This window comes from Pongo abelii, chromosome 17 (genome assembly GCF_028885655.2).
Source record: "Pongo abelii isolate AG06213 chromosome 17, NHGRI_mPonAbe1-v2.0_pri, whole genome shotgun sequence".
Classification (NCBI taxonomy): Eukaryota; Metazoa; Chordata; class Mammalia; order Primates; family Hominidae; genus Pongo; species Pongo abelii.
The window spans coordinates 45,688,729-45,715,285 of NC_072002.2; the positions used below are offsets into that span (position 1 = coordinate 45,688,729).

Sequence of the window (26,557 nt, forward strand, 5' to 3'; positions counted from 1 at the left end):
CTTCTCCTTAAAACACAAGATACTAATTTGCCACAGGATTTCGCATTCAACTGCCACAGCTCATCTTAGTACTGTGAACAAGGCCACACCCCTCATCATTCTCCACTTCCCTTTTCCATTTTTCTATCTTCTGTTTCCTTGATTCCTCACCTTGTTTCCCATAGCAGTAGCAAAGCAGGAAAATGCTCATCAAGGAGAAAAAAAAGGTGCATTTATGACCTCTGTTTTTGATGTCCTTCATGTTCTCCCGGAGCCTCCAACAGAAAAGAGAAAATAAAAAGAATTGGGAACGAAAGGAGTTAAAACTCAGGAACACAGCATCACCACAACTCGTGCTAGATTAAGACCTAGAAGATAGCTCTCCTATTCTCAGTCCAGTGACTTATCCATCAACTGACCTTCACTAAGAAAAGGGGTCCAGCAATAGCACTGCTGGGTATATATCCAAAAGAAAGGAAATCAGTATATCAAAGAAATATATGCACCCCCATGTTTATTGCAGCACTAGTCACGTAGCCAATACATGGAATCAACCTGTGTCCATCAACAGATGATTGGACTTTTAAAATGTGATGCATATACCCAATGGAATATTATTCAGCCATAAAAAATGAAATTTTGTCATTTTGCAACAACATGGATGGAACTGGAAGACATTGTGTTAAGTGAAATATGCCAGACACAGAAAGACTAACTTGACATGTTCTCACTCGTTTGTGAAAGCTAAAAGAAAAAACCGAACTCACGGAGATTGAGAGTAGAATGATGGTTACTAGAGGCTGACAAGGGTAGTAGGGAGGGGAAACAAAGTGGGATGGTTAATAGGTGCAAAAATACTGTTAGAATGAAGAAGATCTAGTATTTGATAGCACAACAGGATGACTATAGTTAACAATAATTTATTACACATTTTAAAAGAACTAAAACAGAACTGGAACGTCCCTAACACAAAGATATCATAAATGCTTGAAGTGAGAGATACCCCAATTACCCTGATTTTATCATTACGCATTGTATACCTGTATCAAAACATCCCATGTGCTCCATAAATATGTACAACTATTATGTATCCATGAAAAAAAGACAAAAGATCATGGGTCTAGCAGCATTAAAAAAAAGCCCTATAGACATTGAGTTGGCCTAATAGAGTAGCATAAAGAGTGAATAAATCTTCTCATGAATTCCTATTTAGTAAGTTTACTTGGCTTAAATAGCAACCCATTTTATCTCATATTTCAGTTAGCCTGCTTTACTCCCCATCTGTTCATACATGAATTTCACCATTATTCTTTACAAAAAAAATGCTGAAGATGTTGTTGCAATTGTAAACTATATCCTAAAATTGGTAGTTACAAATGCTATCACAGAATGTGCATGGATAGTATCAATTATTTTAATGAGTAATTGATACTGTTATTCAGTTTATTCCGTAACAACTTAACTCAGAAGTCTCTCTGAGGGATTGCTGTTATTCTTCCTTATTTTAGGGAAAAAGAAATTTCTAATTCTGCATTTCCTTTTAATTTTAGAAAGCATATGCTTATGCAGATGAAGATGAAGGTCGACCAGCCAATGACTGCTTGCTCATTTATGACCACGAGGGAGTCGGGTCTCCCGTAGGCTCTATTGGTTGTTGCAGTTGGATTGTGGATGACTTAGATGAAAGCTGCATGGAAACTTTAGATCCAAAATTTAGGACTCTTGCTGAGATCTGCTTAAACACAGAAATTGAACCATTTCCTTCACACCAGGCTTGTATACCGATCAGTACTGACCTCCCTTTGCTCGGACCTAATTACTTTGTTAATGAATCTTCAGGATTGACTCCCTCAGAAGTTGAATTCCAAGAAGAAATGGCAGCATCTGAACCTGTGGTCCATGGAGATATTATTGTGACTGAGACTTACGGTAATGCTGATCAATGTGTGCAACCCACTACAATTATTTTTGATCCTCAGCTTGCACCCAATGTTGTAGTAACCGAAGCAGTAATGGCACCTGTCTATGATATTCAAGGGAATATTTGTGTACCTGCCGAGTTAGCAGATTACAACAATGTAATCTATGCTGAGAGAGTACTGGCTAGTCCTGGTGTGCCTGACATGAGCAATAGTAGCACAACTGATGGTTGTAAGGGACCTGTAATGAGCGGCAATATTTTAGTAGGGCCAGAAATTCAAGTGATGCAAATGATGAGTCCAGACCTTCCCATAAGCCAAACCATTGGCTCCACATCCCCAATGACATCTCGACACAGAGTAACACGATACAGTAACATACATTACACCCAACAGTAAGTGCTTTATGGTCAGTATTCTATATGGAGACCTTGCACCTTGTAATCACCAATACATCCACCAAAAATATATAATGTACCATATATATTAATAGTCAACAAATACTCAGATATTCTAAGGTCAATGCCATTATTTGATTATACCATTTTGGGGGTGAATATGGCTAGGCACTTTAGATAGGCCTTTTTAAAATTCTTTCTGATTTTAAATAACGTGTCAAAAAATGTGCAGAAAATGTATTGTATCCCTTGATACTGTCTAATGAATAGCACATCACTCATATTGTGAATCCTATGGGTCTTGAGGCCTGTAGAACCAATCTTGTAAACCAAGATGCCTTGTTCTTGGAAGTTACAAAAGAAGCCCTGTCTACATCCACCAGCCATATTTTTCTTTACAGAAATATTTATATTAAAATTTTTAATTGAAAAGTTGAATGAAATGTACATTTCTGAAAGGAAATTGAAAAGGAATATAGAGTATCTGTCAATATCTTTAGATATCTGAAGTCATTTGTCTCTTCAAAAGATTTTTCAATATTATGCGCTATTAAGCAATAGGGGATGCTTAATATAATAAGAAAAGAGTTTGCCAACTGAAAGCATCGCTGGAAATGGTTCATCAAAGAAAAATATGTATTTTTATTGAACTTTATTGATTTATGTGATTAACTGTAAATTAATCTAGAATAGCAAAAAAATGACAATCCTCAAGTAGAAAGAGTTATTGGGGAAATATTAGCGTTTTCCCCACTTACAGGGAATTTTTTCCCTACTGTTGCCAATTATGTCAGAAAAATACATGAAATATGGCGTAATCAATTTCATTGACCTGAATCATAGAGCTTTCAATTGGCAACCAGATATTCTCCAAAAGCACTCTGTATAGTTATTCATATATTCAACAATATTTACTCAGAAGCAACTAGGTGTTGAGTGCTAGTCTTGGCTCTGTGAATATACAGGTAAAGAAGACAGACATGGTTTCTGCCTTCATAGAGCTTCTATTCATTTCTAGACTTAAAATAAAACTCTGGGACATGGCTTTAAGTTCCTAACAACAATAATTAACCAACTATTTAAGTCCATTACCAAGTTGTGTTTCTCTTTGCAACACTACTGTTTATGTTGAATAAATAAAATGGAAACACATTGCTTACTTTTAGTAGGCATAAAGCTGACTTGAGAAAAAGAAACTCTAGACAGGTAATTTTACTTAATTCTGTAAAATATGTATACAGTAGCAGCAATAATGTGACTGAGATAATGTAAATGAAATAAACTTATTTTTAAGGCTTAATCCTTTTGAAAGGAAATAATTGTAGTGCTTCTTGCCTATCTTTTGCTCCTTTATGAATAAAACTATTGTAGAATTTAAGTCATCTCAGATAACCTCTTACCTAGTTCTCTCATTTTCTAGACAAGGAATCTAGAAATAGAGAGGTTAAATGACCACAACCAGCTAGTTGTGGTACAAAGCCTTGAACCCATTGTTCAGATACCCTAGCCAGTGTGCTTTTTTATACTATAACTTCACCAGATATGAAGAGGATCCAAACCTGCCTGTTGCATACTCTTTGCTATTCCCTAATTGGAAGAAAAATTATCTCTCAAAAAATTAAGTTTTATGAAGTGTAAGTGCAGACCAGCTAAAACATTGTAATGCTAGAAAGTTATTTACATATTTCCTAATATTTTCCAAATTATGTGTACTGCCAGCTGCTACATCCATTTCTCACTTTAGTAAATTTTACTTCTCTATAACTGATGAAATCCATGGGGTAGCTAAGGAGCACTGGTCTCATGGTGATTAAACACTCAAGCAACAACCAGCCACATAGCATCTGGCACACACTCCGTTCTGTAGCAAATCCTGACGTGGACATTTCTCGCTTAAAGTTTGCATTGGATGGCTTTTGTTAAGTCAAAAACTAACATGTTGCTGAGACTGCAGAGAAAAGGGGACACCAATACAATGTTGGTGGGATTGCAAATTAGTCTAGCTACTGTGGAAAATAGTTTGGAGAATTCTCAAGGAACTGGGAGTTGAATAGCCATTTGACCTAGCAATCCCATTACTGGGTATAAACCCAAAGAAAAATAAACTGTTCTACCAACAGGACACGTGTACCCATGTATTCACTGCAGCGCTATTCACAATAGCAAAAACATGGAATTAACCCAGGTGCTCATCAACAGTGGACTGGACAAAGAAAATGTGGCACATATACACCATGGACTACTGTGCAGCCATAAAAAGGAATGAAGAACGAAGAATGAAATCACGTCCTTTGCAGCAACATGGATGCAGCTGAAGGCCATTATGCTGAGCAAATTAATGCAGGAACAGAAAACCAAATACCTTATGTTCTCACTTATAAGTGGGAGCAAAACATTGGGTTCACATGGACATAAAGATGGAAACAATAGACACTGGGGGCTATTAGAGGAAGGCGAGAAGGAGAGCGGCAAGGGCTGAAAAACTGTCTATTGGGTACTATGCTCACTACCTGAGTGACGAGTTCGGTCATACCTCAAACCTCAGCACCATGTGATACAGCTTTGTAACAAACCTGCGCATATATTCCTTGATTCTAAAATAAAAGTTGAAAAAGAAAAATAACAAAATAAAACATTTTAAAAACAGGTATCTTTTTTATATAATGATTTCTATTCTTTTGGGTAGATGCCCAGTGGTGAGATTTCTGGGTTTAATGGTAGTTCTATTTTTAGTTCTTTGAGAAATCTCCATACTGTTTGAATTTTTTTAACTACAAATGGATAAGTAGGATCATACTCTTGGTATATAGAAATACATGTTGTCGTTAGAGAAATTTTTTGAGTGTATTTTAAATTACTGTTATCATTTAACATTTAAAACATGTTTAAAAATTATAAAAATGAACTCAATAAGTTTTCTCTTCTAGAATATAGTGATTATTTTAAATTTGGGTCTTTTTTTATATTTTAAACTGACCAAAAAAGTGGAAATTGACCTGCAAAAATAGAGTTTGCATTCTATTAGGCCAATCATTCTAAGAATTATAAAATAGTCAAAACACTATGAGATATAAGAAATGAAGAATAATGCCAAGCATTTAACTAATACATTCTTCTTTTTTTTTTTTTTTTTGAGACAGTCTTGCTCTGTTGCCCAGGCTGGAGTGCAGTGGCATGATTTTGACTCACTGCAACCTCCACCTCCCAGATTCAAGAGATTCTTGTGCCTCAGCCTCCTGAGTAGCTGGAACTATAGGCACGCACCACCAAGCCCAGCTAAATTTTTTGTATTTTTAGTAGAGACGGATTTTTGCCATGTTGGCCAGGCTGGTCTCAAACTTCTGGCCTCAATCAATCCACCCACCTTGGCCTCCCAAAGTGCTGGGATTACAGGCATGAGCCACCACGCCTGGCCCTGCTTACAATTTTAAAAGGAGGTTAAAACACCACTTGTGAAAAGGATAAGATAATGTTCCTGTGAGTTTTTCTTCTCTTTATCAATACACAAAGACTTAAAGCTGCTTCCAAAGAAAAGATTTACCTCTAATAGATGCCCTCCTCCATACTATCTGTGGAAATAAGAGCTGAACAATGTAATTTTCTTTCGACATTGATACTAAGGAGAAACTCTTCCACCATTCCAAGGTGATCAGTATCATTCAGATGCAACTCAAGCTTCCAAAATTGACATATTTTTTAAATGTCATCTCAAACGAAATAGCATAAATCAATATTCTCTTTACTGCTTAAGACTCAGGGTATTAATTTGTCTAAGAAGTAAAAATGATATCGTGTTTATGTTAAGGTTTGAAAATGAACCCAAAAGCTCAAGAAATTATATTTTATAAATAAATATAATAACATATAGTCTGAATCATATTTCCTGCCCTGTGAAATTACTTGAGGGGGTAGCATCATTACATGAATAAATGGGTTATCTTGGAAAAGGTATATATAGGTGAAGGGAAAGGAAAACATTAAGAACATAGAGTTAATAAACTTCTTCAAGAAAAAAGTTATTTTCTAAAAAACTTCTTTTGAACTAGCTGTTTCTGATCATGGTGTATTAATTACTAAATGTAATAATTTTTATGTATTTATTTTAAAAATATATATTATGAAACAACATTTTATTTTCTCTTTGGTGAATGTAGTATTTCATACGTAAACACAGACAAATTCAGAAAATCTTTTCCCATTTTATTGATAACATCTTTATTATTATGTGCACAGTACAGGGGCATGAATTCACTTGTAAATTAAAATTTAGAATAATTCATTTGTTTTTTAATGATAAAATTTATCAATAGAAGTATTATTTTATTAGCAAATGCTCATTATAAAATAACAAATAAATTTAATAAACTCCATAAATTATTGTAGACACTGCAATTAAAAAATTAAGTATCACCATGGAATACTATGCAGCCATAAAAAAGAATGACATCATGTCTTTTGCAGGAACACGGATGGAGATGAAAGCTATTATCCTTAGCAAACTCATGCAGGAACAGAAAACCAAATACCACGTGTTCTCACTTACAAATGGGAGCTAAATGATGACAGCACATGGATACATAGAGGGGAACAACAGACAATGGGACCTCTTGGAGGGTGGAGAGTGAGAGAAGGGAGAGGATCAGTAAAAATAACTAATAGGTACTAGGCTTAATACCTGGGTGACAAAATAATCTGTACAACAAATCCCCATGACACAAGTTTACCCATATAACAAACATATACATGTACCCCTGAACTTAAAATAAAAGTTTAAAAAAAAAATTATCTCTTCCCACTGGATTCAATCTTGGGGCATGAGATTTAAGATATGAATTTAAAATAAAATAGTACCAAGCATTTAACTAACAAATTAAAATTTTAGAAAGAGGTGAAAACAGTGCTTGTGAAAAGGGTAAGAAAATTTTCCTCTACAATTTTTTTTCACCAATTCTCTATTCAACAAAATTATTACTATTGTTTCTGTGCCAGAGGTACCAATTTATGTAGAATAAGGAAAGAATAATTATTTTCAATCAGGGGAATTGAGGAAGGATCCCTGAAGATGATGTAGAATTTTGTCTGACGGAAATTACAAAGATATAAAAGCCAAAACACAGGCTATATCCAAAGACTATTAAGTAGCCAAATTAAACATACTTAAAAATGCCTGAAACAAAATAGGAATTTTTAAATTATCATATAGTCAGCCATTTTAAGATGATGGTTACTGCATTAATTACTCAAAATATACTATCCTATTGAATTATCAGAATAACACTCTGAGGTATGATTTGTACCCACATCATAGATGAAGACACAAAAGCTAAGCTAAGAGAAATCCTCTTTTATTTTTCGAGATGGAGTCTCGCTCTGTGTCCCAGGCTGGAGTGCAGTGGTGCGATCTCGGCTCACTGCAACCTCCACCTCCGGGGTTCAAGCGATTCTCCTGTCTCAGCTTCAAGAGTAGTTGGGATTACAGGTGCGTGCCACCACACACGGCTAATTTTTGTATTTTTAGTAGAGACAGGGTTTCTACTAAACCAGACTGGTCTGAAACTCCAGATCTCAAGTGATCCGCCAGCCTCGGCCTCTCAAAGTGCTGGGATTACAGGCTTAAGTCACCACACACGGGCAGAAATCATTTTTGTTAGAGCTTAAGTGGGCAGCAAAATTAAAATTCAAACCCAGGACTCACTCCAAAACTCTTACTGCTACTCACCAAATTCTTTTATTTAATTCTGGAAGTATATGTGAGAGGCAGCCTGTAGAAGGATCTTGAATCCAATTAGGAGGTTGGATTTAACTTGGTAGGAAATGGAGAACCAGTGAAATTTTTTTGTGCCGGCCAATGGGCAGGCCCAATTTTATGAGGTGGCACTGAGATGGCCCTTAGGAGTCCTCATGATAGTCTGTGTTCTGTTGAGGCGCCCAGGTGGCTCGTTCACTGAGGTGGAGAGCCTAGTATTTGTCTCTGTGGAAGTCAGGATCTCCTGATAAGTCACCATTCCAAGCCTAGGAAATCCTTTAGCTCACCACTGAGGTGAGCAGGTCCGTGGTGTTTCTAAAGCGACTCCAATTAATCATCCTACTTGCTAATCAAAGTATTTGCACATTGAATGCCCTTCCCGTTTTGATCATTTTAAGTGAGGTGTTTGGACTAATTGTAGTTCCTAGAACAGGGCCTGCTTTCTCATACCTCTGTCATGCTGCTCCACCCTAGTTTCTTAATCTGGAGCCCTCTCCACTCCCCTCATCTGTTTAGCTTTTCCTTACTCACTCACCTCAAGTATTGCCAGATCTCAGAAGCATTTCTTGTTATCTCTTCCACCACCCCAGCCTGCTGGGGTGCTGCTAATAGTCTCTCTTCTATTAGGTTGACATATGATTAGGTATGCTGATAATTCTGACTATTGTTACAGCTAGCTCTCCTCTATTCCCTTCAGAAATTACCACACTACTTCCCTGTGCCTGCTAGCCTGTGAGCCCCTTAAGAATACAGACAATGCATTTCTCTTTCCTGTATCTGTGATGTTAGAATGTCTAGTATATAGCATGCATTCATTTAATTTTAGAAGTGAAAAATATAGTCAAGTTCTCTCAAGCACCTAAAAGTAAGTGTCTACAGTTCAACAGTGTCGCCTCTAGATAGCAGCCTTCTGAATGATCTCCAAAAAGCTTGTGTCAATGTCACCCTTAAGGAGAAGATGCAAGCCTATTAACTAACAGGACAATCACATTTCCAGAGAAATCAATCTTTTGCAGAAAGAGTACTAAAATAAAGTCACGGAAAATAACTTCGCATGCTTTTTGAAAGAAACTGTGGTATAGATGGATAAACTAAATTCTAAAAATGCTACAGAGAAAATGAAGCTGGGAAATGTAGTTCCACAAAGGCCTTAAAAGTGTGTGATGGTAGAGCAAAATTGACAATTGGTAATTGTCAATCCAGCACAGATACCCAACACAGCCAGTTTTTAAAGCAGTGACAGCAGATTTGCTTTTCCTACAGTTAGCCAAACAGAGGTATTTGAATGTGAATTTAGTGCCAAGAGTTTGTCACTGAATTTTTTCTAGTATACTTTTCTGTAGCTTGATTTTCTCACATTATCATGAACATCATGCTGTGTCAGCACACGTTTATCAACCTCATTCATTCAAAAATCTGCGTAATATTCATAAATTTGCACCACACCTTTTTAACCATTCTCTTATTACCAGAAAATTAGGTTGATTTCAGTTTTTGCTATTACAAATAATGCTACAATGAATATTTACATATCTAATATAGACATGATACAGATGTACATATAAGAACAAACACATGGAAGTTGAAATATTTGTATAGGATAGACTCTTTAAAGAGGGATGCCATATCAAAGCATATGGGCAAATAATTTTTATAGCATTTTCCCAAATTTTTCTGTCAACGAGAATGTCCACTTACACTTCTGCCAGCTGTTCTTGACAGGGCTTGCTTAGCCATAGACCTAATAATAATTGATGTTATCAGCTTTTTAATGTTTAATAATCTAATAAAGATTATAATTACTTGATATTACTCATCATTATACAGAATTTGGCATTCAGTAAATATTAGTTGACAATAAAAGAATAAATTAATCAATATTATAAATTACCATATATACTTAAATACATTTCTAGTCTCTCTTCTATTAGATTGATGTATTATCGGGTATGCAGATAATTCTGACTATTGTTACAGCTGTAGTATACTGTTTTCAGTGTGTTTACTCTCTGACAGGTACAATCCCCACCAATTGGCTCTTTTTTTATTATTATTATCTTGGCACTTCTAATACATTCAAGTTAAAAAAATTTGAAGGATGTGTTTAGAATTAATTAAAATTAAATTGAATTATACATTAATAACTTTGATATCTTCAAAACTCCGGGATTAATTTGTAACTTTGCCTGTTCCATTATGACATTTACACAGGATAAATGATTTAGAAGAATGTTAAAACTTCTGGAAATTTGCTGATCATTGACAGAGGCAATTGATAATAAGATTGCTTTCATTATAGCCATTAGTTGATTAATAGTTTTTCTTTTCTTTTGAAGTTATTTCTTATGTATAAATTCAGTAACAAAAAAAAATTATATGACGGGCAGCAAAATAGAGCTCTCAATATTAAGAACCAGATGAAAGTTATTTATTTTAATCATATTTTCCAAAGCAACATGAAGCCAAATAAATGAATCCTAAACTTTAAACTTACATGTTACATGGAAAAATCCCACTTCCAGAAAGCCAACTAAATATCAGTAAATATGAGATAATTTTCAACTTTTATCGTAAATGTTGAAATATGTAAATGATTCCTACAATATTTTAAACATAGACTAAATATCAAATACAGATCATGAAAATTAATTTGCTAAGACAACTTCTTTAAATTCTATTTTAGCTTACTTGAAATAACAGTAGGCTGAAGAAACCCAGTTGATAATGAGAAGGAATTACTGGCAGCAATTTTGCCAGTGCCTTTATGGATTAAGAAAGCAAATAAATAAAAAAAGATTGTGAGAAGTCTTATCATTTTTGAAAATAATAAGGTAAAAGGCAATAAAACTATTCAAACAATTATATAAATTATTTTATATAAATTATATACATCCATTTATATATTTATATATAAATTTTTATAAATAAAATTATATAAATCCATTTTACAGATAACAATGTGTATTGTCTGGTTACTGAAGTGTTGGCACGCAGGTAGCTTGTGCTAGCACAAAGTGTTTGTTCACTGGCTGAACTGTGCATAAGAAAAGTAGCGTCAGGGTGCCAATATGTAAAGTAGATAAAGTGAGTTGAATGAAAGGGGAACAAATGAAAATTGAAGACTACCTGTATTTATTGCTGTTGGCATAAAAGATTGACCCTAAGCATTGAGAAAACTTTTCTTAAAAAGCGGACCACAAAATATAAATTAAAACCACAATAAGACAGCATCTCACTCCAGTCAGAATGGCTTTTGTTAAAAAGTCAAAAAATAACAGATGTTGGCAAGGCTGCATAGAAAAGTGGACACTGATAAACTGTTTGTGGGAACGTAACTTCCTCCAGCTACTGTGGAGAGCAGTTAGGAGATTTGTCAAAGAACTAAGAATTGAACTACCATTCCACCCAGCGATCCCATTACTGAGCATATACCCAAACGAAGATAAATTGCTCTACCAAAAGGACACATGCACCCATATATTCATCACAGCACTATTCACAATAGCAAAAACATGGAATCAACCCAGGTGCCCATCAGTGATGGACTGGATAAAGGGAATGTGGTAGGTATACACCATGGAATACTATGCAGCCACAAAAAGGAAGAAAATCATGTCCTTTGCAGCAAAGTGGATGCAACTGGAGTGATTACCCTAAGGGAACTAATGCAAAAACAGAAATCCAAGTACCACATGTTCTCAGTTATAAGTGGGAGCTAAACGTTGGGTACCCATGGACATAAAGATGGGAAAATAGACATAGGGCCTACTAGAGTGGAGGTGGGTGTGGGACAAGGACTGAAAAACTACCTATCTGGTACTGTTCTCACTACCTGGGTGACAGTCATATCCTAAACCTCAGCATCACGTAACATACCTTTGTAACAAACCTGCACATGTACTCCCTGATTCTAAAATACAACTATTAAAAAATGAAAAAAAAAGAGAGAGGAAAACAAAAAAGGACCATATTTTGGTTAGAAATTCACAGAGCTAAGGTTTTCTGAGATTGATAAGATTACCAAGTTAAAAGTAAGAGAGAGGCTGAATGTGTGTTTGATAGGGAGGCAGCAAGTTTGTGTGGTGAGTGATGGTGCGGTGTTGGCAAAAAAGTCACCATGCATGCATGTGATCAGAATAAATATTGATTGACTAGCAAGTCTTGTTAAATACACATTATGTATTTAACAACGAGGCACTGACTGGGTGACAACTTTGATATCAGTGTGGCATGAGCCACCATACGTAGAGAACATGAAACTAGATAGGAATTATTTAAAAAAAAAAAAAGAGTAAAAAACAAGTATTTACTAGTATGTGTCTAGCACTAGGCTAATTGCTTCTCAAAATTTTTCTTATTTAATGCACCTTATGATCTTTCTTTTATAGTTGAAGAAAATTGAAAAGAAAAACTATAAGGAAATCACCGTGAACCAATTCCAGTGCTCATTCATTCATTCATTAAATGTTTTTTGAGCATTTTCATTATTTGCATATGAGCTAAGGGCTAGGGATAGAAAGGTGAATTAGGGTCCTTACCATCAAGGACCTCAGTCAGATTCAGGAAGAAGTAAAGGGTTGAAATACAGTATGAGATACAGTTATACAAGGCGGTATGAATGAGAGTGTTGAGGGAGAAGAGAAGGGGGGCCTAGCCTTAATGAGCTGGGAAAGGCTTCCCATAAGAAATGACCTTTGAGCCAAGCCTGGAAGGAACCACAGGAAACAGCCAGATGAACAAATGAGAAGAGCATTCCAGGCCAATAGGATGGAATTGGAGACAAGGAGAGAAACAGGGAAGACGGAGAAAGACTGGCTCCTCTGACAACTGGAAGCAGCTGGTAAGGCTGAAGAATAAAGGCAGATCATCACAAGACAGGAAGGAGTCAGAAACCTGGAAATGAATGACATGCTAAGGAATTTCCATTTTAATCTGAAAGTTAAATCTGAAAGAGAACCATTGAATATGCCTAAAGGAGAACAGTGAATTTGAAATCGCTCGTGAAGTTTGCCTTGGCATACATAGGATGAGAATGAAGCTGTTGATGAGAAGACCAGCAGGGAGTTGTTTCAATGAACCAAGGCAGTGAAGAAATAATATGAGTTCCATCTACACATCTTAACCCTTGGGATAACTGAATAATTAGCTGCCCACATCACAAAATCGTACTATAATTGTGCATTTCACATCATCAGCAAATGGTGGTAACGAGTGATGCCGGCTATATCCCAAAGGTGGCGCTGTAACCTAAAAGCACGGAGCCCAGGAAATGCCCTGCAAACTCTAAGGGTCTCTCTGTAAGACTATGTGCTGAAGGAGCTGACTCAGACCTAGTCCTCCACCTCAAGAAAAATATGCCTTCTACATTTATAAGGAATAGAAATGAAATGAAAAGAAAAACTCAGTGTTAAGATGTCAAGGTTGTTTTTTTTTTTTTTGCTCTTAGTGCAGGATGATTATTTTCCCAGTATAAAATTAACATGTGCTCATTGCAGAAAATTTAGAAAATGTAAAAATATAAAAGAAAATGAAAATAATTTCCCATTACCCAGAGACAACAACTAACACGATGATAATTCTCCTCAACTAATGCTAACACAGCTCTACCTTTCAGCTGATAGGTAAGGCCTAGAAACCCAAATCTGTGACTGAAATTTAGTCTTTCTCTAATACACATATTTATTGTATACATTTTTTTTAGTTGAGATTATCCTATATAAAAGCCTGTACCTGCATTTTACGCTTAATATTCTTTGTAAAATAATTAAAGAGATATTTCATCCCATGAAAGGACACTGAGGTTTCCTCTACTCCTTTTATATTATAAGTGATTGTGTGATTAATATATTTGTGCATAGAGCTTAACATGCACTTTACATTATTTCCATTAGAATTGAAGTTTTGGGGTCAATGACTATGCACATATTTTAAAATCTGTATATTACAACACATTGTTAACAAGATAGTCCTTGATGTTAGTGAAGACACCTTATACACCAAAGTACAATAATCATAGCTATAAATTTTTTGTATCTCTGGAGTTCTAGATTTCCTTCCAGTTCTGAGTCTGTGAGTCCAATAGATATCATTATGAAGCTTACATTTGTTTATAAGGATGCCAGCATTATAAAGGCATATTTAAATAGATAACCTCTGCTATCAAGGGTTAGGTTGTGCCAGTTGTTTTTGATGGCCATAAAACTTACTTGGTTTTTGGACTGAAGACAATATAGGCTTTGCTATCTACAATGTGTCCAGCCCCTATCTATATATAGTATAGTCCTAGAACCAAAGTTATAGGACATAATTTTCTAAGAAAGAACCATATTACATCTAACAATTTGAACCCTGAAGAACTCTCTCCTCCAAGAAAATAGACATGAGAAGACCTGAACCACAATCCCACAACAGAATCTCCCAGGTATTACCTGTGGGCTGATTGATAGAACTCGGTAGACAGCTATCAATAAGTATCCTTAGAGTTAAATACACGTTTTAGAGGAAAAAAATATCCCCAGCTTAGTCCTTCAGTGCAAATGAGAAGAAAAAAAGAAAAATATATATATTCCCAGCAAACAGAACATGATCTGACATGATAATGGTGGATCTTATCCTGAGATGGCACTTATTACTTATCTTCATTCCTAATTTTAAACAATTGAAGATTTTTACACTGTCCAGAATACATTACACTATGATTAATCTTTCACAATTTGTGGATTTCATGTACTAGCCTGCTCCTTGTTATTTTCTATTTCCATAGTTTCCATTTCCACCCCTCTCTTTGCCTCCCTTAATTTAGGGAATGTATATGCTCTGCCTCACCTGCACTGTGATGTTGGCGAGAAAGAAGGTACTGTGACAACTGACATTTTAACTCGGACAAAATGTTTTGTTTTATCCCTTGGACAGGATGGAAGACCTGGACATGTGAGGGAACATTCCATTCATATAGTAATCACTTTCATAACAGTTACAAGCTGGGTGCAAACTCCCCCAAACAAATGTCGCAAGCTAATGAGAGTCACTAACTTTTTCTGATGGCTGTTATCTGTTCATACAGCAGCATAATCTTCACAGCATGATTAGAATCCTTTACCAAAGACTCAGAATGCCTCCACCAACTACTGAAATCTAGTAGTACTTGAGGACCAAGCCACAGAGCAAGGGCTAAAAAAAAAAGTTAACTAGAACCTTACCACTTTTTCACTCACCCCAATTTCATAAAATGTATCAGTAAAAAACAACCAATTATCTAAAGAAACAAAAAGTAAAGAAAAATTACTTATCACATAAGTAACTTGGTATCAATTAGGTAACTGATCTATTTTAATTTAGGAAGTTAGTGTCTTCCTTCCTCAATTTTCAGATTTTCTGAAGGGAGGCTCAAAAGGCTCGAGAGGCTCTCTACAAGGAGAAAGCAAGCCAGAGAATCTGAAAAAGTGAGCAATTCACTAGCAGAATAAGACAGAACAGTACACCTACCCTCTATTAACTCCATCCTCTCCCAGTCTCTCTCCAAGGCATCAGCTCTTTTCTGCCCTGCATCACAGGCTACCTCCAAAAATAAAGTCCAGAGCATCAGTAGGGCACTGGGCTTCCCCTATTCCTCCCTCCACACTCTCCTCTCCCCTAAAGGGCGAAAGGAGGGGATAAAGAGAAAAGACCACAGATAATCTCACTGGCTTAGGAATTATGGTTTCCATGGAATAAAAAGGAGTGTTCTTTCTCTGAAGATGAGGGTGTGTTCATTTCACTGCATGTTTTGGCAAAGTACTTGTCAAGCATCCTCAGCTAAGACAGAAAAGCATGTAGCTTAACAAGAAAAAAGGCTGAGAAATGAAATCTGAAGTTGAAACCACTAAGCTCCATGACGGGCAGACAGATTAGCAGTGACTACTTGAAAGAGAAAACATCCATCAATTTGCCAACAAGAAAATCTGGTCAAAATAAGGAAATGCTTTCTCATGAGTCCTGAAATTTGAAACAATTGGTGACTCTAAGGGTTGGGTGCGTGATTAATAGCAACCATACCTCCTGAATTTTCAGAGCAGGTTCATAATTATTATCACCACCCCTCTCAGGCTTAACTTAAAATCATCTACCTGTTGTCCTCTTATGTATACATTCTTGTTACATTAAATTGAGTTTTAGAAAATACAATCACTGTAATGGGCATTCATTAAATATTTGTCAATTTTGCATAACCAATCAGTCATATATAATCCTTCACAGCATGAAACAAATTAGTTCCTTTCTTTCTATGCCTGTTGGCACACCCTGATCCAAAATTATACCATTATCTCATTTATCTTTATGTCTCTAGGTCGGACTGTGCTCAGTACATATTAGGCACTAATACATGCCTATAAAATGAATATTTGTTGAGTTATCCTTCTTCAGTCACTTCTTAACACTTTTACCAAAATCATCTCTTCTATTAGCTGTAGATTACGGGAAAAAATCTATCTTTTAAAAAAAGAAATTATAAAGAGATGTGTTTTTAACCTTTCAGGAGTAAAATATTAGGTGCTTCAGCTTCTTGCAAACAAGGCTTGCAGCTTTGCATGACTGGATTGAGAATTCTATTCATACTTGGGTACAATTCCTGGATAAGACACATAAAATCTGTTCTCATTTCTTTTCTTATTTATAAAATTAAAGAATTTGACCAAATCCGTGTTTTTCAAACTGTTAGTCACACCTCCAATGATGGGTCATAAAGTCAATTTAGTGTGCCTATCTAGACATTTTTAATGAAATTAAAGAAAATATTTTTAAAAATCAGAATACATCACACAAAGTAAGAGTAAGTATTGCCTTAAAAAATTTGTTTCGTTTCTGTACATGTGTCTGTGTATGTGTGTGTGTACTGGTTGGTGGCGTAACTATGTTTTTGACCCTGAGTTGTGGTTAAAAGAAATTTGAAAGCCATTAGACTAGTTCATTTTAAGTTTCCTCAGGCTCCCAAATGCTTGAATTCTATGAGTAAGTTGAGAGACATTTAGGAAGGCTTTTAGTGCTAGGAAGAGGGAAACTACAGCAATAGACACAAGGCAGTATCCCCTGGAGCAGAAAAAATGGTGTGCATGTGAGAGATACCATCAGTACACTCAATATTATACACATCATAGGAAGATAAGCACAGGGTAGGTCCTTTCTACAGAACACCTCTTCTGGAAAAGCACTGGGAAAATAAGAAAGTCATTAAATCCCTAGATTGCAAGAGAAGAATTTGTAAAAATGAGTACTCAATGATCCTCACCTACTTTAGCCCCATTGTAATCGTTACTAAGGAGAGGCAGTTTATCTACATAGAAAGAAGGCTGTGGTTGTAGGTGCATTATATTTCTTCATTCATTTAAATGAAGCCTAGAAAACCCCACTTTTGACTGTCTTTGCTTTGATCTTCGACTTTTGAAATATAAAACTAGACCACATCTTGCAGATGTTGATACATGTGCCCCTTATTTACTAGCATTTTGTCCTCAACACTGGCAGGCCATGCAAGGGTAGACCAGTCCCTTACCCCTCTGGGCTTCATGGTCATCACCTTCAAAAAGTGAGTTTCTTGGGCAACATAATCTCTGGGTGTTAAATTGCCCAGTTGTCACCTATTCCTATTTAGCAAGATAATCCCCGTTGGATAAAATATCTTTCCTAAATGAGAGGGACCTGAGGATTCCAGGCATTTTGTTCAAGAAGAAATCAGTCCTAAAGGATCCTCTTTGTGAGTAAAGCCACAGGTATGCAATCCCCAGAATGTTTTATAGTCAATTGAGGTATGCAATCCCCAGAATATTTTATAGTCAATTGAGAAAACTGGACAAAGCCCCTAGGAGAACAATGAACAATTGTTCCCTGAGGAACAATTTTTCTAAAAGGAACTCCAGAATTCTTTGGGAGTTTGTGTTAACCTCATCTCTTTCCCTGTGCTGCCCTTCTTGATGGGCTGAAAGAGAAGGGGATGCTCACATCTTTGTCAGGACATCCTTCCCCCTGATCAATGGATGATGATAGATGATAGATGGATCAGGGGGATGATAGATGGATCAGGAGGATGGGTGCCTGAACCTGACCCCAGTAAAGGTGGGGGTCGCATTTCCCCCCAACACACAGTAGTTTGCTTTTCTTCAAGCTCGTGCACAGCAGATTTGAATTAAACCTAAATGAACATCAAGCAATTTAATTAGTTGATTTTTTTAAGAGTGAGAAAAAGTTATTGGGGACATTTACATTTTTAAGTGAAAATACAAAACACAAAATTTTCCTCTGATAAAAAGATTGATATAAGCTTCAGATCCTGAAGCTTATAAAAAGATTGATATAAGCTTCAGATCCTGATTGATATAAGCTTCAGATTCTGCCAGAGGTAATGAGAAAGAGTGAACAGACAAAGGAGGAAAGTAATAGAAAAAACACAGAAAGAGAAGAATAGACAGGCAGAGAGGGAAAAAAATGAAACAGCAGGAAGGAAAAATGAAGGAACAAGAGATAGTAGAAAGCCGGGAAAGAGTAGGCTGGGTCCAGAAAGACAGGAAGAAGGGCACACCCTGAAAGGTGATTAGAAGCCAGCCCCTCCCACCCAGCCCAAGGCAGAGCAGAGGGAGAGTCCGCCTTCTAGAATACAGTCATTTCCTGGTTTGGAGTTGGATGCACTAAATAGCTGCCTCTTCTGATTCCTTAAGTTTCAGACACTGAAACTTGCCCATATACTACTGTCTGAATTGATGTCACTGACCCTGATCTTAGATTTCCTCCCAGGACCCCCCAGCTCTATTCTTCTACGTAACCCTCAGAGGATTGATTTCTAGCTCATATTTTGCTCAGGCTTTTAATCCACTGAGTTCACTTCAACTCAACAAATATTTATGCAGTATCTGCTATGAACAGACTAGGCACTGGGGGTACAAAGAGAATCCCACCCTTGGGGGAATCATACGCTAACAAGAGACATCAACTTTTAAGCAAACATTTCAGTATAACCTTTAAGAAAACTACCCAGGTGCTGTGGGCATGCAGACACAGAGCACAGGCTAGTATGCGAGCTCAGAGCTGGGTACCTGGAGGAGACGGATCCTGAGCTTAGTGCTAGGGAAGCAGCTAGGAAAGGGGTGGGGGAGTCCTGTTCCAGCGGTGGTGGGGGGACAACCACCAGCAGTCTAGTATGTCACACACATAAAGAACATAAAGTCATGCCAGGGAAGGACAGGAAATTAGACTGAAAATGTCATTGACCAAGCATTGGAAAACCACGTGTCACTCAAAATAGCTGGAAGTTTATCTTACAGTATTTGGGAAGACATTGAAAAAACTTAGGTAAGGGAAATACATGCTCAGGTTTGCATTTCAGATGTGTATTTTTAGTGCCTGTTTGGTGCTGGCACTGAAAAGACACATCTGAAATGCAAACCTGAACGTATGTTTCCCTTACTTAAATTTCCCTTACTTAAACTTACTGTCATTATCTGTGGAGAGTAAGTTTAGATGAAAGGAGGAAGTTGGGCTGGTCCAGCTTTCAGTTCTTTATTTCTCAGCCCATCTAGACCTGTAACAGTCTGGACCTATTGGGCACCACTGAAGGCAGCTGCACAGATAAGCTGCTTTGTCTTTGGAACTTGAAGGGTATTACCAATGAGCTAGTTTAATATCTTTAATATTTGGTGTATTTTTGCAACTCTTGAAATATTTTGGAACTTGTTTCACAGGTTAAATAGACCATCACTTCAGATCACTAGAATCTCCCTTGGGGTCTTCACTCCCATTTTAATCTTAATTAATTAGCAGCATTCAGACAAAAAAAAAAAAAAAAGGGCCAGGTATGATAGCTCATGCCTGAAATCTCAGCACTTTAAGAGGCCAAGGCGGGAGGAAAGCTTGAGCCAAGGAGTTTGAGATTAGCCTGGGTAACATAGCAAGACCCCATCCAAACTTATTTCAAAAAACAAAAGGAGCAAGTGGGTTAATCATATGTTATGATGCCTTCTGATAACATGCAATATGAAGTATTTAGGATGCATTCTGGACAAAAATATTTAATTAGAATTTGACAAACCTTTAAATATAAGAGTAAAACACAAGGGATTAGAAATCCAAGGATAGAGGAACAAGTTAAACAACATCTCAAGACCAATACAAAAGTGGAACATTTTGTTGGATAACTGCTTCAGTTTTTTTCAACAAGTTGATATTAAAAATAATAATTAAATAAAAGGACACCGCTAAAGTAAAAGAAATTTGAGGAAAAAAATGTGTTTCTGAGTCAGATCCTGATTTAGACAAATGAACTATAAAAATCATGTTTTGTTTATTTGAGGAAATTTGATTATGGACTGAGTATTAGAGAAGGTGAATATTTACTGACATTAAGAAGATGAATATTTAATGAGCTCTAAAAGGTAGAGCTCATTCACGCAAAAAGCAAGTAACAAAATAAATAGCATTTACAGTAGAATCTTATCTTGGCATAAAAAGACAAGTAAATGTGAATAGAAAAGTAACTGGAAGAATTTCAATCAGGAAAGGGAACTAATATTTATTAAGCACCCTGTATGTACTTAAATGTTATGCTAAGTATTTTTTTTAACATCACTTGTTTAATTATTTAATTCTCCCAAACACTTCTTGCAAAGAAGATGCAATTTACCCCATTTTACAAACAAGACATGTACTTTAAGGTTTTGATAAAAATACTCTCTGGTGGTCAGAATTTGGTGACTTTAATTTCTTTTTGGACTGGGTGTTCTAACTTTCTGCAATGCATATTTATTACTTTTGTAATACTAAAAAGGGTTTTTTTTTTAAATTATGAAGACACTTCTAAATAATACATGGGTCAAAGAAGAAATCTCAAGATAATTTTAAAATGTTTTAAACTAAACAGAATGAAAACACACTTATCAAATTTGTGGCATGCAGAGAAAGCAGTGGTTAGAGGAAAATTTATAGCATTAAATGTATACGCTAGAAAAAATAAAAATGTAAAATCAACCATTTAAGTTTCCACCATTGGAAACTATAAAAAAAAAAAGCAAATTAAATTCAAAGTAAGCAGAAGGAAAGAAATAACAAAACTTAGAGCAGAAATCAATGAAACTGAAACCAAGGAAAACAATAGAGAAAAATCAATAAAACCAAAAGGTGGTGCTTTGAAAAGACCAAAAAATCAATAAAATTCTAGCTAGGCTGAGTAAGAAAAAAAGAGAGATGGCACAAATTACTAATATCAGAAATGAAAAAAGGGCATCACTACAGATCCCATGGACATTAAATGCGTAGTCAGGAAATAATATGAATGACTCTATGCCCACAAATTAGATAGTCTAGATGAAACACACCTATTCTTTGAAAGGCACGATCTGCCAAAACTAACACAAGAAGAAATAGACTGTCTGAATAGGCCTATATCTGTTAAAGAAATTGAATAAATAATTGATAACCTTTCTAAACAGAAAGCAACAGGCCCAGATGGGTTCACTGGTGAATTCTATCAATATTTAAGGAATAAATTATACCAATCCTCTAAAGTCTCTATCAGAAGATAGAAGCTGAAGGAATACTTCCTAACTCATTCTATGAGGCCAGCGTTATCCTATACCAAAACTGGACAAAAATATTACCAAAAAAAAAGAAAACTACAGACCAGTATCTCTCTCATGAACATAGATACAAAAATCCTCAAAAAAAATTAGCAAATAAAATCCATCAACGTATTTTTAAAAATATACACCAAAACCAAATGGGATTTATCCCAGTATGCAAAACTGGTTCAACCTTTAGAAGTCAATTAATGTAATCCATCACATCAACAGGCTAAAAAAAGAATCCAACACATATTCATGATTTAAAAAAAAAAATCTCAGTAAACTAAAAATAGTTTTAGTTTACTAAAACTGTCTCAACTTGATAAAGAATGCCTACAAAAAACCTATAGCTAACATTGTACTTAATAATAAACTCTAAGATTTTCTCAGTAAGATCAGAAAAAAAGGCAAGAATGTTTCCTCTGGCCACTCCTTTTTAACATCATATTGTACTAGTTAATGCAATAAGACAAGACAATGACATAAAAGGAATATAGCTTGAGAAGAAAAAAAAACTGTTTTGTCTATGTAAAGAATCTGAAAGAATCAACCAAAAAATTTCTAGAACTAATAAGCAATTACAGGAAGGTTGCAGGATACAAGTTAAAATAAAAAACTCAGTTGCTTTCCCATATACCAGCAATGAACAAGTACAATTTGGGGTTTGAAACACAATATCATTTATATTATCATCCTCCAAAATTCAGAACTTAGGTATAAATTTAACAAAATATGTTTAAGATATATATGAGGAATACTACAAAACTTTGAAAGAAATCAAATAAGAACTAAACAAAATGGAAAGTTATTCCAAGTCCATGGATAGGAAGGCTCAATATTGTCAAGATGTCAGTTCTTCCCAACATGTCCTATAGACTTAATGCAATCCCAATCAAATCCCAGAAAGTTATTTTGTTGATATCAACAAGCTGATTTGAAAGTTTATGTAGAAAGGCCCAGGCACGGTGGCTCACACATGTAATCCCAGCACTTTGGGAGGCTGAGGTGGGCAGATCACTTGAGGCCAGGAGTTCAAGACCAGCCTGGCTAACATGGTGAAACTCCATCTCTACTCAAAAAAAAAAAAAAAAAAATTAGCTGGGTGTGGTGGTGCATGCCTCTAATTCCAACTACTTGGGAGGCTAAGGCAGGAGAATTGCTAGAACCCAGGAGGCAGAGGTTACAGTGAGCCGAGAAATACAAACAAACAAAATAAAGTTTATGCAGAAAGGCAAAAGATCCAAAATAGCCAGTACAATATTAGAGAAGGAAAAAGTTGGAGGACTGGCACTGCCTGACTTCAGGACTTGCTATGAACCTTCCGTAATCAAGACAGTGTGATATTGGCTAAAGACTAGCCAATTAAATCAGTGGAACAGAATAGAGAGCCCAGAAATAGACCCACATAAACATAGTCAACTGATCTTTGACAAAAGAGCAACAACAATGCAATGGAGAAATGATAGTCTTTTCATCAACTACTGCTGGAACTGGACATCCACATGCAGAGAGGTGAATCTAGACACAAATCATTTTTTTTTAATACTTTAAGTTCTAGGGTACATGTGCACAATGTGCAGGTTTGTTACATATGTATGCATGTGCCATGTTGGTGTGCTGCACCCATTAACTCGTCATTTACATTAAGTATATCTCCTAATGCTATCCCTCCCCCCTCTCCCCACCCCACAACAGGCCCCAGTGTGTGATGTTCCCCACCCTGTCTCCAAGTGTTCTCATTGTTCAATTCCCACCTATGAGTGAGAACATGCAGTGTTTGGTTTTCTGTCCTTGCGATAGTTTGCTCGGAATGATGGTTTCTAGCTTCATCCATGTCCCTACAAAGGACATGAACTCATCCTTTTTTATGGCTGCATAGTACTCCATGATGTATATGTGCCACATTTTCTTAATCCATTCTACCATTGATGGACATTTGGATTGGTTCCAAGTCTTTGCTATTGCTAGACCCAAATGTTATACCTTTCACAAAATTAACTAAAATGAATCATAGATCTAAAATGTAAAATGCAAAACTATGAACCTTCTAGAAGATAGCATAGGAGAAAACCTAGATGACCTTGAATATGGCAATGATGTTTTAGATCACAAAAGGCATGTTCCATAAGGAAATAATTGGTAAGCTAGATTTCATTAAAATTAAAAATGTCTGCTCTGTGAAGACAATGTCAAGAGAATGAGAAGACAAACCACAGACTGGAAGAAAATATTTGTAAAAGACAAATCTTGATAAAAGACTGTTATCTAAAATATAGAAAGAACTCTTAAAATTTAGCAATAAGAAAACAAACAACTTTATTTAAAAATCAGCCAAAGACCTTAATAGATAGCTCACCAAAGAAGACACATAAATAGCAAATAGGTATGCTTCACATGCTATGTCATCAGGGAGATGCAAATTAAAACAACAATGAGATAATACTACATATTAATTAAAATAGTCAAAATGCTGACAACACCAAGTGCTGTCAAAGATGTGGAAACTCTTATTCATTTCTGATGCGAATGTAAAATGGTACAATTTCTTTGGAAGACAATTGGCAGTTTCTTAAAAAACTAAACACACTCTTATCATATGATCCAACAATCGCACTCCTTAGTATCTACTCAAAGAAGTTGAAAACTTATGTGCACACGAAAACCAGCACACAGATGTTTATGGCAGCTTAATTCATAATTGCAAAACAACTGAGAAGCAATCAAAATATTCTTCAGTAGGTGAATGATAAGTTAACTGGTACAGACAGACAATGGAATATTATTTATCACTAAAAAGAAGTGCACTATAAAGCCATAAAAAAAATCTAAGCACTATAAATGCATATTACGAAGTGAAAGAAACCAATCTAAAAAGGCTACATTCTGTATGATTCTAACTATGTGGCATTACGGAAAAGACAAAACTATGGAGACAGTGAAGATCAGTGGCTGCTAGGGGTTGTGGAGGGAGAGGAATAAATTGGCAGAGCACAGAGCACTTTTATGGCAGTGAAAATACTCTGTATGATACTATAATGGTGTATATGTGTCATTACACATTTGTCCAAATCCACCAAATGTGTAATACCAAGTGTTTCCTAATGGAAACAACGGACTACAGTGATTGTGATGTGTCTGTGTAGCTTCATTACTGAAACAAATATACTAATCTGGTGGGGGATGTCAATCATCAGGGAGGCTATATATGTGTGGGGGGTTGGGAGTATAGGGGAAATCTTCTGTGCCTTCCTCTCATTTTCACTATGAATCTAAAAACTTCTCTTAAAAATTTGTCTTTAATTTTTTTTGAAAAAAAAAGTAACTCATGGCTAAATATTAAGATACTATCATTCCTTGATTTTTTAAATACAACTTCAAAAATAATGATTAAAATAGTTTAAGAAGAGAATGAACACAAAATACACAAGCACAGTATTTTTTAACTTTTATAAACCCACACTCCTTTTTGATAAACATACAAATCTGTAGTTATATGAAATTCCAATAAATACCATAATTTTTAAAAACCAAAGTCATAGAAGATAAGACTACTTTGTTTTCATTCTGCAAATAAGGAGACATGAAGACTAAAAACTAAAACTAAAACCTAAAGACTAAAAACTAAAACTAAAAACTAAAAACCTCTGCCACTCTCTGCCAAATTATGAAATGTTCTCTTGTGTAGTTATGGCCTTTCTTTCAGAGTCATTGGCGTTGTGGGAAAAATATAAACTTTGAAGTCAGACAGATCTGGTTCGAATATTCACCTACACCACTTACCAGTATGGTGATTTTGAATAGATTACTGGGTTCACCATTTCTGAATGTTTGTTGCCTTGTCTGTAAAATGAGTTAATAATCTATTCCTTACAGGGTATTTGGGAAATTAAATAATTAAATAAATAATATTTTTAAAAATACTTTAGCACCACAATTAACTATATAAAGCATATTCAGTAAACATCATCTCCCTTGCTCACTTGAAATAAAACTGTGTTTGGGTGTTCAATGATCTTTAGATTATAGCCTCATGGGGATTATGGGGACCCCTGGCTTCTAGCTTTTATCTGACTGGCTCTATCTGGAGCCCAGCTAAGGATCACAATTCAGTTCCCTTCATCTCTACTCCCACATGCAATGATTCATCCTTCCACTTATTTACTCAACAAGTAGCTGTTGAGAGCCAAGTAGTGGACCAGGTGAGAAGTGGCAAATGAGAGACCTGACCCGTGCTGTCTGAGAGCTTGCAGTCTAGTCCTTCCAAAGGAGACCTACTATTTTGGGCTGCATGCTTTTTCCTGCATTGCTTGCATGAATTCAGGATTGCTTTGATTTATGATCCAGCCACACACCTGAAGTCACTGCCTAGAGACCCCACTTCCTGTCCTGGTTAGCCTTTGAATTAGACCCATTGGAGAGAGATGCTGGCTCACAGCTGACAAGACTCTCCCAGATCATTGGCTTGGGCTTGGTTGATGAGGTCAACTAGCCTCCACGCTCACCTGCTGGGAGCTACCCACCTGCTATGCGCCAGGGTTTCCAGTGGTACAGCTCGGATCACTTTTTAAAACTTTTTATGCTACTAGAAATTGCTAGTGAATCACAGTGCCCCTAGTAATGTCACTTTTTTATTGACACCCATTGCCAGGACAGCAATTCTCTCCCTCTATCTTCAGCAATAAGAATGTTATTTCCAAAGTAGTGAAAGATGCTCTTTGGGGATTTCATTTCAAACTGCTAGTAAAAATAAGGCTCTTCCCTATTTTTGCCCCTGTCTCTTTTAATTCAAGTGCACATCTCTATCAGTCATATGAAAAATAAATGAACACAGTTGATCACTCTGTCAATACCTTCAGCAGCACGAGCAGAGCTGAGTGCATGCGTTTTCACTCCACATTGTTCTTATTTAGCACAAAACACATGACTCGGAGA

The 26,557-nt window shown here is 36.0% G+C and overlaps 1 protein-coding gene and 1 long non-coding RNA gene across 3 annotated transcripts in view; one reads left to right on the forward strand and one right to left on the reverse strand.

Moving 5' to 3' along the window:
- The window catches only part of DSG4 (desmoglein 4), a 38,443-nt gene extending 34,831 nt beyond the window's left edge, over window positions 1-3,612 (forward strand). Inside the window, exon 16 of the mRNA XM_002828141.3 lies at window positions 1,530-3,612. Within this exon, the coding sequence (XP_002828187.3) occupies window positions 1,530-2,297 (768 nt within the window). The 3' untranslated portion in view covers window positions 2,298-3,612. The remainder of the gene's footprint in view (window positions 1-1,529) is intronic.
- LOC134760293 (uncharacterized) overlaps window positions 1-26,557 on the reverse strand; it is a 121,836-nt gene that overhangs the window by 78,870 nt on the left and 16,409 nt on the right. The gene's annotated exons all lie outside the window — the stretch shown is intronic.